This window comes from Micrasema longulum, unplaced genomic scaffold, assembly GCF_059751315.1.
Source record: "Micrasema longulum isolate JH-2025_06_02 unplaced genomic scaffold, ASM5975131v1 h1tg000186l, whole genome shotgun sequence".
Lineage (NCBI taxonomy): Eukaryota > Metazoa > Arthropoda > Insecta > Trichoptera > Brachycentridae > Micrasema > Micrasema longulum.
This window is the reverse complement of record NW_028277391.1, coordinates 188012-202274: the sequence shown is the minus strand read 5'-3', so window position 1 is coordinate 202274 and position 14263 is coordinate 188012. Positions and strand designations below refer to the sequence as shown.

Sequence of the window (14263 nt, the reverse complement as noted above, 5' to 3'; positions counted from 1 at the left end):
TGTATTTAGTCGTTTTTTGACCGCCATCCGGGTTTTTTACGTGTGTTTGTCATTTAATTCGTAACCAAAGTGCCTGATTGCGTGGTGCAAGCGCGTAAAAACTTTACTATATACTTTTTTATTGGTATTTAAGTATGTGTACCTAGATACTTGTTTATGATTGAATTCTGAATCACGAAATAATTCATTTTTAAATATCAAATTCTTTTTACAAATTTCAAACTTCTCTCTTTTTACCAACAGGGGTGCACTTTATGTAGGAATACGATTTGATTTTCAAAAAAAAAAATGTCAGGTAATATTATTTGAGCATTTCCAAAAACCCAGTAAAAATAAATTAACGGGTAGAAATTATAAGGAATCTAAGGTAAACATCTGACGGGGATCCAAAAAAATCGAACGTTATTTGCAAACATTTAAATACAAACATTTTAAATACGAAAAAATAATATCCTATCAATGTTTAAGTAAACATATTCTTGTCAAATACAGTACTGATGAACGGTGAATAAAACATTTACACTCCTAATTATTTTTTACAGGTTAAATTTAAGACTGTAAGAGCTATAAAAATATTTAGTTTAAAGCTCAACATTTTGAATAAAACCGCACGCAAATCGGCTTAGTAGTTATTAAGTCTATCGAAGACACACATACGATCATTGACTTTTATATATATACTATTGATAGTATAAGTTTGTTATCCCGACGAATGACGAATACAGTTACGTGCATCAAATATAACCGTAATCCTGATCTGAGGTTTTTGATTCAATTGCTTCTTTCGGGTAAATAACCTAAGTTAGATTTTTTTTTAAAGAAATATTTTGCGGTTTTTTATTTACATGGCCTAGGCGCGGAAGAATAAATTTCGTCAAAATAGTTTCAGATTACTTACGCATACAATTGCAATTTTTGGACACACACTGTTTCACGTAGCACTAAGGGTTGCATATATATTTATCTGGCAAATGAATCATTTCTAACTCAGAATGAAATTGAATTACCCTAATCATTTTAATACCTATACTTTTGAAATTTAATTCGAGAGATTAGAAGAGTTTTTACGTTGAATTTTTTTTTTAATTTATTTATTTTTCAAAATAAAATCAAACATAGATTAAATTAAAGATTGACCCGTTTTCAATTGTCCTATTATAAAAACCTATTTTGATTTAAGCACATAGAGATTTTTAAGTGACAACGCATTTTTTATTTTAATGCATAGTTAAAATGAAATTTGACTATCGTATTTTCATGATTTATTTTACGATATATGTGCACAAGTATATAGAGAATTGCGGTCACTAATTCCAAGAAAACACACAAAAATAGAGATGGATGTATTTAATGGACACTTTTGCGGGAACGAAACAAAAACAAGAAAACATCGCTTTATTTAGAATTATTTAATAATAATAATTTGGAAAATATCGTTTACAGGGAAATATTTTTCAATGCAATGAAATAAAAAAAAACTCATATTTTATTAACCTGTAAAATAACCATTCATGCAAAAAAATATTAGGCTTATTCTGTCATAATTTTATTTCGTAAATTCGTTCGTTTGTCATACATCCATCTCACTCTAACGCAATAAAAAAGTTACACATGTATAGTATACAGAATACAAAGTTGCTTTAACTATCTATAAAGGGTTATTTACCTTGTTCTAAGACAGTCCAAAAAGTATATTTAAGGATAACAGTAATCAATACATATTAAAAAAAGTATTAGATATAGTGACAATGTAGTCAAAAACATATTAGATTACAGAGTAAAAAAATATTGAAAAAAAAAAGAAACAGTAGAAAACATATTTAGAAACCCATTAAAATACACAGTAAAAACAAAAAAACATGGTAAAAATAAAAATACTGAGTAAAAGATGTAAAAAGAAATGTATGTATAGAAACTTTCAACTCTTTCGATGATTTGGTTTGATAGAAATATAACACTAGCTGATATTTGTCAAAATTGGTAAAATTTATCGTATTATTCCGCGTACAGATAAATAATCCTATTAACATAACTAATAAAAATATCTTTATTTTTTTTCACAATAATTGCAGCGCAATTAAATATCTTTTTCATTACACGCGACGTGTTTATTTCTGCACAGTATCGCATCTTAATATGATGAAAGTCCTTTAGAAAAAGAAGGCCCGTAAACCTATTAACTGAAATATTTTACATTATATATTATTAAATTACATTCCGGTTTCTACTAGAGCTGTGAAAAAGTCTCAAATGCTGCTTGCTTCTCCTTTTCTAAATTATGTTTTACGATTCCCCCATTGTGCGATTATTTGTATATGTACATAAAAATACCGTATATTTTGTTTAAAAAAAGTTTCGTGGATTTAGTGCTAGAGACGTTTACCGTTCTCGGCGAGTGAAACGTAAATGATTCGACATTTGTAATCTGGCTTTTTTGTATGAAGATTTGTATAAGATTTTTACACCATTAAAATGGCGATAGTCAATACGATATAATGACCCAACAAAACTTATTATTAAAAAGATTATTTATAAGAGATTTTCATACTTAGAAGAAGATTTAAGCATTACAATAAATTAAAAAATTATTCCCTACCATATTTACAAATAAGCTTAATACCTATTAATAACTGTTTTTAGTGATTTTATAATCTTTGAGAATTTTTTCACTAACTTACAAGATAAAAATAAAAAAAAACAAAGAATATTGAGCCCTAAAATTTTTTTTTGATTTTGATAACATGTTTTTTAAATTTGGCTAGAGTTATTGAAAATACTTCAAATATCCCATCGAAATATCACATTTGAGCATTTTTTAGGCCACTCCCCTTAACAAAACATTTTATTTTCAGTTCCATTTTAAACGAGTTGTAAATAACTCACCATTAGAAAATAGGAATCTAGTTGGAGTATAGTGGGTTTTGAACCACGGACCTTAGAGCCGTGAGTCCGAGTTATACTAGCCACAGGACCACAACCCGATTCATTCGAAGGGTTAGGTTCACAGCAAAGTCAATAGTTTTTACTTTCATATTTCACAGTACCTTGACTGGGGCTATGAAACGAAAGACTAATTGTTTTACCTACATGATCAAAATACGTTGGGATCAAAGTAGGTACCAATGCAGCGACATGTGCACCATTAGGTATGAATACGGGAGTGTGACTTTATTACATGTTTAATGGTTTTACTTTTAAGTAATATTTATGTTCTTCTTTACCAAATCATTTAAATGAGGAATTGCCCTGTTCTCTAATTTTTTTTCTATTAGCGTACTATTTAACTAAGTAAAAATTATTTTTTTTTTTTTGTGCGTTATTTACAAAGATATGATTTTTTAAAGTTACATTTATCGAATACCGCGCCAAATGACTGTAATCAGTGTGTCACTTTTCAGTAGTGACGTCATGAAATGGTTGCCGTTCTTACTTTCACTGACCGCGGTATGTTGTATTTCTCCAGCCAATAACAAAACTGACAAGAATCTATGGAATATTGCTTTGATTACTTCATTTAGTTGGTCGTAATTTGCTTATTTCTATGTTGATCTACCGAAAAATAGGTAGATCTGGCAACGTTGTTGAAATGTCAAAACTATTCAATCACAAATTATACTCTTTTTTTCTATGGTCAAAACGTTCCTCACAAGGTGCGGAGGCTTTTAAGCGGAAACCGGAAATACTACACGTAGATATAAGGAGTGACGTCATTATTTACGATTTTAAAAGGAATACTATTTTTAACATTTTTTATTTATTTTTGCGTGCGTTTTTGAGATATTTAATCCTACTCCAAATTTTTTAAATATTCTCGTGTACACGAAAATATTTTTAAAATTCAATTCCGGGTTGGGCTGGAATTCCTTATTATTTAAATACTGGTAGGGTAAAAGTTAATATGCTTGTTTATGTTTTAAGGTAGTTGTAAAAAACAATCAGAATTTATTTTTTGTGTTGTGGTGGTTTTGACGAAATTGACGCTCTTTTAATTATTCGTAATAATAATATTAATTCTATCGTAAAATTTCTAGCTGTGATTCAATAAAGGATCAATAAAGGAGCACGTGCTACATTAGGTACAGGAATAAAATAGGGTATTTATTTATGTACACAAATGCATTTAATTATTTAACTCGTATAAACGCCCGGAGGGCTTTTAATCTTTATGTCCCCTTTCGCTTGACAAAAAATAAGTATTTATTACATCTGCCAGTCTGTAGCATTAATTATGTAAAACACTCTGTCATCTATTGTTCTTGCTCAAACTACAATTTTTTTTTTATCTTTTGATATATTAAATATGTCCCTTAATTTATTTAAAAATAAATTAAGACTCATTCTTTCTCGCTGCAATATGCTCCAACTTGCCATTTAATGATGCTTACGCTTACACACACCTGAACACTTACTCCCACACAAATACACAAACATACTTCTAAAAATACTCTAATACAAATACACCCTTTTGATGTACCAAAATTTAATATGTTTGATTTTTATTTAGAAACTTCGCTGATATTTTTTAATGTTATCTTATCATTGTTCACTGTTTTTTTCTGTTAAATAAATAAACGTAGGGTAAAGTCGTCGCCAGATAAAAATGCCTATTATAACATATATTTTACACTGCGCTCAGCATGTGTGCATAGGCATTCTTATCTAGGGGACAGTTTACATGTAGAATAAAAAACAAGCAAAGGCATTAAAAATAATGTTTGATACAAACATTCAAATTCATTCATGTGACAAATAAAAAAAATAAAACAATTAATACTCGTTATAAAAATATTTTAATAAATTCATCATGAAAACGTTTTCAACTCATTTCAACACACTCCTTGATAGCCATTTTTAAATTTTTTTTTAAATTATTTATGAAACCAACAAACACATTATACGTATAAAATTTTACATTATAATTTTAAAACACCTGCTTTGTAAGTGTTTTTTCTAGATATGTACATTAAAATAAGATAAGTACCTACCTAATTTTATGTTTTAATTATTCAAAAACTTCTATTTTTTCGTCTACCTACTCATCTAATTGGCTTTGTATTGACTATGCACGACTGATTTCTCGTATTTTTCATAAGCTATAAATAAATTTTGTTATTGATTTATTATTTAAAATATTTATGGTTGTTTATTTCACCGTTTATACATATTATATAAACGTCTTTTTATTTTTGATAATTCTAAAAATAATATTGCTGCATAAAGATAATATTCTGTAAGATTAAGGTTCTGTTCATTGTTTAATCTAGAGCAGATCCGCCGTCAACGTCACGTCGCGTCGGCTCATATACGATTGAATAAAATAAGATTTGTATAACTAAAAACGTACTTTGCAAAAAAGATTTATTGTATTTTCTTGAACACCAAAATAATAAATGACTTTAAGTGTTTTTTAATTATTTTTAATTCAGCTAAAAACAATAGAAATAAATACTTAAATTAATTTACCTTGATAAATGATGCTGAAGATCAATAGAAAAGCTATTTTTATTTGCTGCCGTCCTTTTGGTGCGCACATTCGTTTAGAGATTGTCATTGTTGCACTTTAAGGAACTAATTTTATTCACTTTTTACTTTGAACCAACTCCGATATCAATAGTTATGATTTTAGTCTCTTTCAGTAAAATCAAATCTTAAATATTAAGAACGTTTTAAACTATGAAATTCATAATTAATGCACAATAACCAATAAATAATTTTAAGCCCTGCAAATGGGGTTTTAACTATTTAACATTATTTGATTGTTGAATTGGAAAATATACCAATAACGCAGATATTAAAAAAAACAAAAACATTCTTAACCACCTTTGCATTAGACTAATTCAAGTTTACAATTTAATTAATCTATGGATACAATTACAAATAAGTTAACAATACATTTTAAATATGTGTATTGTTGAAAAGCAATGAAAAATCTTTTGTCTGAGTTTTTGAATGTCTACAGGCGGAAAAATACGTCACAACTTCCTCCATTATTCAAAAAAGTTCCAAATAAGCCATAAATAAAATTAGTGAACTGTTGATCGTAAGGAAAATATACGGTCTCCGCTAACGATACATATTTTAAGTTTTATTTCCATACTTTAAACTCGTTATCTATTTCGTTTTCCTTGTTCGCCTTCCGAATTTTCCTATTAATTTGATTTGTAGTTAGTATTTCAAAAACTTTACACATTATTTCAGTACCTCTTCTGACGTGCATTTACGACTTAAAATTCTGGAATTGGTTAGTCAGAATATTAAAGTATTTTTATTCAATTTTATTTAAAAACGTGTTCATATTTTATGAAACTAATCTATATTTTATTATTTCGTTAATTGAGTTCAAAAAAAGTTTTTGTAACAAAAGTAATCAAACTTAATTATTTGGAAATATTTATTTTAAAACTAACACCGCATCAACAATAAAAGATGAAATGGTTGGACTATTTTTAAACCCAGATAATCAAACTGAAAAGATTTTACTCGGTTTAGGGATCCGCATGCAACAGTTGCTTGTCGTATAATTATCGCACATTGATTATATCGGCGTCGAGACGTCGCGACGCTACTTTACCTCGCTCGATGCTGCGTTCAAGCGTTCACGCCGCTTTGCTGCCAGCGTCGTACTGAGTCCTGTGGAGGCTGTATTGGCCCGGGGCGCAGGCGCTAGGTAAGGCTTTGCACACTGCATCTAACTGCGCTTACCCGAGAGACGGGAAAATAACTGTTCGTTCCTCGTTTTTCATACCGATCTAAAGGGCGGATTACGGTTGTTACAGAAACTTTCTACGGAGGAGTCAAACAGTGCAAATAATAAAAAGGTTATAAGGCTTCCTTTTCATGATTTCATACTCGATGTGCTTTTAAATATAACCAAACTTTATATTAACCGCTTCAATGACGAATCAATTCTAGTAAACAGAGTTTATTATTTACATGATATTCAAACTTTTCGTCGTTGTGCCAGCAAAATCTGTTAAGCTATTTTCTTTTATAAAATAATTTATAATTTCTCTTTAAGATAACACAGATTTGTTTTAAGAAAATGAACTTGATATTTATAAAACATAAAAAACGTGTTTTTCTTTTTGTTATGAATAAAAAAATATGCAAAAAAAACATTCATCGGCCAACGGTACATTGTTTTATTTACCTCAACAATTTTTACTATGGAACCTAACAGGTATTGTCAGCGCAACGAAATAATGCTGAATAATGTATGAATACTTTTTTCCTCTGCTTTTTGAATTATGATCATAAGTATTATGCCCAATTTCACAAAATCGTCACAAATGATAACATTGCGTTCATTTAACTTCTATTATTAAAATATTCAAATACGAAACTCATATATTCACGTAAACATGTTGTTTGATAAATTGCCAAAACGTGAAAACAGTTCTGCGATAATTTATCTAGGTACATGAAGGCGATGATTGCACGTATTGACGTTGCGTATGTTATAAATTAAATTCTAAATAAATGAATCAAATAAGAAAAATTAATTGCTAACTGCTCATCAAACACAAATCAATTACTATCTGCTTGATAACTTGAGAATCCAGTGGTGGCCGATCTGATCTTTTTGTGGAGCAATTTCAAGGTGTGTGTTTTACTTATTATTGCCTTTACTTATTGTAGATGCGATGATCACAATGCTGCTGTGAAGATTTTGTAGAACAATACAAATGTAAACAACTCCTTATGTACGTTCATTTTCTAATACGATAAAAAAATATTTGAGATAAATGCTCATGTTTTGTTTGTAAAATTATATACGAAACTTGCGTAACTTGCGTTGGAAATCATTTTCTGATTCTGCCACTATAGTTGCATCATCTGCGTAGCATGTGATGTTAGCGGCCTTAACTTCCTTAGTCCTAGATTGATCACTTCCCTCATCCTTATTAAGCTCCATCGATTATTCACTCTACTGACTGTCCTTGACGTGTAGAATTCACTAGCGGAATCGTCAAGTTTTCGGAACGAAAAATGATTTGTTGTCTTTTTAAGCCCGAAGAATATAGTCAAACCTCCTCAATAATTGAAATAGGGCTTTTTTAAAAAAAAAAATTTTTAAACAAAAAAATAAATTTTAAGCACTTATCATTATAGACGATTTTCAATATAAATAAAAGACTGTTTATTTATTTATAGGCGATACAAAATATATATGTGTTGATGGCACACGCCAAGACAGCAGCAATCCGAATTCGAAAATCTTTAAGCTCATTGTTCCGGGTAGTGCTTCGGATTGTAGTTGAGCATTTTTACTAAATTATTGCGGGGATGAATATATCTACATGAATGCGGGCAGAATATGGTACCGTGTGCGGATTCGGGCAGACAATTAAAATGGCGTGCGGATGCGGACAGACGAATTGAAGTGACATGCGGATACGGGCTGACGAATTGTTAAGAGATAAAAAAACGAGATTGTTATTGTTGGTTACTACGGATATGAATAAGTCTTCCATAGCAACCGTATCTACTCATGGTCATAGCGACGAGGAGAATAAATAATCATTTGGTAATTGAAGGTTAGAAAATCACTTTTATCAACAGCCACAAATCATTCAATCCCATCAACTACTCACGCAACCAATACTTTCAGCAATGACATTGATACGGCCGATCGAAGTCTAGTCCTCGGGTGCATCCAGAATCGTCTTTTCCATCTCGCATGGACCAGATTCAAAATTTCGCGTTTTCGAGTCTGGTCGGACGATTTTTGAAAGAACGATGTCGAGTTTTCTAAAGGCCAGATTTCACCGCGAAGACCATCAGTCTCTCTCCGTGGATTGGATTTTTTAACTTTATTTTACACAAAAAAAACATCTCAAGTTAAAAAGGAAAATTTTATTCAAAATACGTACATAGATTGGCGCCCGGCGCGCTTAAATCGCAGGGAAACATTATAAAAATGACTTATAAGTCCAAAATGAAAATTGTTCCGATAATTCTAAAATAAATTATGTGGGTAAAAAAAAAAGATTTTTAAATTTAAAAATGCATCTTAAAGTGCAGTGCATCAGACTTTCAAAAAATATAATTTTAAAAACGAAAATCGTCAAAATTGTAAATGTGATAAAAATCGCAATATTTTAACTAATTGTAAAAGTTGTACAAATTTTAAATGAAATTGAAATAAAAAAAAACAAAAAGTGTCTAACATAACCTAAAGATTACAATAGTTTATAAATAATTTGCTTACCTAATACACGTTTAAGTAAATTATCGAATGTTAGGTAAGAAAAGTGGAAAACAATCCAAATAAATATTTTAGTGTATTTTGGTATAATGAATTAAATCGAATTATGAAATTAATATAACGCTCATTAATGTTATAGGTTTGCCGAATGCGTATTTTCCACCAATTATTAATTTTCAGAAAACAAAATATGAAAACCGTGTGGTAAGTGGTATTTAAATTAGATTTTAATGAGTTCTACGAAAACACTACATTGTCTGACGTTTTTAAAAAAGTAAATGTAATTTCAAAATTATTTTCCTTAAAATTGAAATTTCGAAGTTCCCGGACATTGTTATGTGATTGCAAAAGTATTTAGGCAAATACAAAAGATTGGAATAAATTTCGCATAACGTTCCTGCAAACTATTTTTTTAATGTATTATGTCCGTTTCAATCATGTAGTGCAGGGACGACGCTTGTTTTTTTAATTTTTTTAAAAAATGCATAGGGGCTTATTTTGTTCATTGTATCATAAAATATTCGCATAATAAACTTCAACTCATTTTGAGCAATATATTCCGTTTCAACTTGCACCCAAACATTTTCCATACAAGTTGCGTGAGAGAACCAGTGCGCAATCGATTTATTTGTCAGTTCAATGCAATATTTCACACATCACACCATTAACACATTTTCAATATTTGTTTACTTAATGCATGGAGCAACTTTTAACATGATGCGTGTTGTCTGGAACTATAGCCTATACTTGGTCAAAACGAAATGCCGATTATTCAACTTTTGTATTTTTCCAGTACTCCTATATGGGTGCGAATATTGGCACCTTACCAAAGCTCATAACACCAAACTTCTGAATTTTGAGAACAAGTGCTTTAGAAGAATGTAAGGTGTAAGGAGGTTTAATTTTAAAACAAACATTGAAGTCCGAGAACGGACGCAGCAGCCTTCTATAACGAGCGCCTTGAGGATGCGGCGGTGGACCTGGCTTGGACATGTGCTGCGCATGCCTCAGGAGAACCTTTACCCGAGTTGCCTCTTCTTTAAACCTGCGGGCTCACGCCGTTCTGGAAGGCCGTCGATGACGATCTTTCGACTTTCTTAGGTGAAATAAGGGGCGCTGAATTGACGTGGGAAGAGGTGAAAATGCTGGCTGGCGATAGGGTCTCCTGAAGGCAACTGGTGATCTCCACATGTTCTACTTAAGAGCGGATGTGAAAAAGAAGAAAAAGAAAAAAAAAGTTTTAAGGTGACAATAGAACTTAGTGGTCAAAAAAGTATTATAAATTCTTGGTTGGAAAGGTAAACCACTAAAAAACATTTGGAAAATTACCTTCAAATTCTCAATTTCTCGCAGTTTTCTTGTTTAACATTCTTGCAGTTCAATTACCTGTTAATAAAAGCCCAAGTTGTGTTTTTGTGGGTGCATTATGTTTAAGGAAAAAACGAAAATTCTGTCAAAATCACTCCCTAAATGTGTGGAAAAAATATGTGGATATCAATAATATTTAGCGAGAGCTCCATAACAACAATAAAAAAATTCAAAATGTTTATGTGCGCCGCGCTATGAGGATAATTTTTTAAATAATTTGATAACTTTTATCGTTTTTTTTTAACATTTATCGTTGCATATGCCAATGACTTCAAAATAATGAACAAAAAAATGAAAAAGTATTCTCACACTGAAAGTGAAAGCCGTGTGGAAGTAATGGGACGAATATTGACGAATTTTCAACCAACCATGAACGGGCCATGAAATCTGATTTTTAGATTGATCGGGATTAGAAAGGGTCTCTGAGATGGTTGGGTTACGTAGAACGAATGAATGACAAATAAATGGTGAAACTAGTATATATGGCGAAAATTAACGGTAACGTGAGACGAGGACGACCAAAGAAGACGTGACATGATTAGATAAACCAAAATCTTAAGTCTGGTCATGTCAAAAGCAGACATAACCAAAGGGCAAGTATGACAAGATGTATGAATGTGGAAGAAACTAGGAATATTTGCCAGTATAGACGTGTGTGGTGGTCCATTTTTCTACCTACTCCTACGGAAAATGGCGTGATGGTAGTAGAAGTAGTAGTCTGGCCAAAAAAAATACCATTTTTTGGGTGGAAATTTTTTATTAGGTTGAACGTCAAAATTTCCAAAGAAGAGTGATTCCGATCCTTATTTTATTTGAAGATGGGGAACAAGTTCTTTTTGTAACAAAACTGGAGAATTCAACTAACAAAGACCAAGCCAAAGACTTTTTGAATGCGCTCCATGATTAGGACCTCAATGAATAGATGTAAATAATATGTTTTGACACCATAGCTCAAATACAAGCTGCTCGAATAGAGTATGTGTGTTTTTAAAACAAAAACTTGAGAGAAAGCTCTCATTTTTTACTCTTGTCTGTTACTGGTACTTGAAAACGTGTTTGAATCCACATTATTGTTACATAGTTATTTAAAATTATATCGGAAAAACATTGATTCTACTAAGATACGAATGATCAGTGATTTTGTTAATCACCATTTTACTGAGGTAGAATTTGAACAATTTGCAAAAATTTATCATGAAAGATGACTACAGTGAACTAATTAAGTTATCAATAGTATTTTTAAAAGGAGATTATTAATTAAAATTATATATGAAATCAGCCTCCAGGTGCAATGCATCAACCAAGGTGGATAGTTAGAGCCATTTTCTTTTTAAAAATATGTTTGTTGTAGTCTCAATTTAAAACGAACACTGAAGAGAAAGAAGTATTGCAAGAAATAAGCTTTTTTATTGAGACAGTTTATGTTAAATGCCCTAACTTAATTGCAATTTGGCAGCAATGGCACCGTATTAAGAATTGAAAACGTTAGAGAATTATAAAAAACTGTAATTGAAGTATATTTCAAGCAGCTTTGAGATTTTTTTCCAGCACTTGTGGTTTTATCTGAGAAAATAGTCATATAAACACTATTAGACAAAAGCCGCAGGAAGAAATTTCCAGCTCTTTGTATGGTACGTAAAATGAAATTTGGTTTATTCTTTTACTTATTTTTTATTATTGGAAAAAAAAATTATAGAATAAACGGAAATGTGTAAAAATCGGTAGAATTAGGTAGATCGGTAAATTTTACATAAAATCGGTAGATGTACCGTACCTACAATTTTTTTTAGCAAAAGAACATTGAAAGCCTCCACTTACCCGAATCTGTTTTAAAGGTCTTGTGGTATCTTTTCAGATCCGCACATTGCAAAAACAATTGATTTTGTTTAGCTGTAATGAACAGATATTTATTCATTTCTTCAAAAAAATCTTTGTTTTCAAAAGATTCGCGTATTTTAATTTTTTGAATGAACATTTACTGCTTTTAATGCCCCGATCGCCGTCAGTGCAACCAGTCAAGTATAAACAGTCAATTTGTCTGTCACCCTCAATCAATTTTTTCCAATTCGGACGGCGATGGGGTATGTTAGTTCATCAGCTTGTTAGTAAACCAGAAGAAACAAGTCTGATCGGGAGAAACAGAACCGTTACCACCCGTCCACCAGCTAAATAATTCAAACCGATAAGGCCCAAAAAAAGAAAATCATTGATCATAAATTCAATCTATTCCTAGCATCACCCTATTCAAGACGAAAACCTAGCATCAACCTAATCAAAATCTAGCATCCTGGTCAAGACCTAACAACTAATCTATCAACCGACCTATCAACCAACCTAACAACCAAACTTGTTAACCACACGCAATATAAAAACACAATCCTATCCAAGACAGCGTCCCCAATAACCCACCACGGCGGCGAAGGAGCAGCACAGCCCGACCCCCGACCGATAAACGCCTTACAACCCTACTCGTTAGTGTATTAGTAAATAAACCCTCTTCCCTTTTACGGAAATAGACAACACGTGACTTGAGTTTCGTTCTGCATTGCCACCATGAAGATCACCCTATTTAAAATCTCGTTATAGCCAAAAAAAAAATTACATATGTTTTTTAATGTATAAATATAAAAAAAACAATGCGCATTTAGATTCCCCGTAGGGCATCTAATTTTTCTACCCATGCGCTAGCAAATTTTGCAAGTTTACTAAAATTATTCGGATTGCAGAAGAATCGGAATTCCACGTCGGTCTCATTACCTCCGTCAAGCCATCAAGCATTGTTTCTCTTTCTACGTCAAGAATAGAACATCTTCAAAGAATATGTTCAGTTATCTGCATGCCCAACCCTCACATGCAGTCAGGATTTTCAGCAAAAGAACATTTAATTTTTGTGTTCTCACCAAGAATCGCACCGGGAACCTTCCATGGATGAATCAAGCGTCTTAATCACTTCACCTCGGAGGCCACCGGGATATTTAATATTATAACTGTGGGGTTTTGGTAGCGTTATTATGAATGACTGAGTTTTTTCTAAAACGCAACTTTTGAGAGTTGAAGTTGAAGAAAATGACACCCTTTTATACAAGTAGTGAAACTTTTCCTTACAACTTGTACCGAAATTGTGTGTAAAAATAAATATTAGAACAGCTAAACGAAAAAGTGTTCCGATTAAGCGAACAATACGGGTATAACATGAAGCGCGTGCCTGACAATAAGAATCTTGTCCCCTCCACGACACTGTCGTGATCCTGCGATCTTTAGTTCCGAGATCCTGTACCTAACCCTGCATGGGTTAAGTAAAGGACCTTGCGTGCCTGAAGATATCTGACACCCAAATTATCCAGTACGTAACGCCACCATTTATCATCCCTTAGCTGCGTCTGCAACTCTGTATACAGAGTGTTTCTCCATCAAAGTGTAATAACGGGCGAGTAACAACCGGCGCCTACGCAGCATCCGTAAACATCCCTTACACCTACCTTTATTATCCAAGGAACATTAACTATCGACACCCTAAGGGAGACAGCTATCTTGTAATATTAGTTTAAATGGCACCTCATTTCTAGAACAAGTACAAATTAATTATTTTTGACAGCCAAATATATGAGTCATTAATAATAATAACGCCTTCCGCAATATCTTTCTACGAACTAATGATTACCGTACCAATACCAAATTATTTTTTTA

General features: G+C 31.7%; 1 protein-coding gene across 2 annotated transcripts in view; it reads right to left on the bottom strand.

Annotated features, from left to right (window-relative positions):
• LOC148283849 (lachesin-like) overlaps positions 1-6625 on the bottom strand; it is a 260559-nt gene extending 253934 nt beyond the window's left edge. The window contains exons 1-2 of one of the 2 annotated variants that reach the window (XM_088243122.1): positions 6572-6625; positions 5464-5647 (exon numbers count right to left, since the gene is read on the bottom strand). In XM_088243122.1, the coding sequence (XP_088099248.1) occupies positions 5464-5551 (88 nt within the window). In that variant the 5' untranslated portion in view covers positions 5552-5647; positions 6572-6625. The remainder of the gene's footprint in view (positions 1-5463; positions 5648-6571) is intronic. The other variant, XM_088243123.1, reaches the window with a different exon arrangement.
• Positions 6626-14263: the final 7638 nt, after the last annotated feature.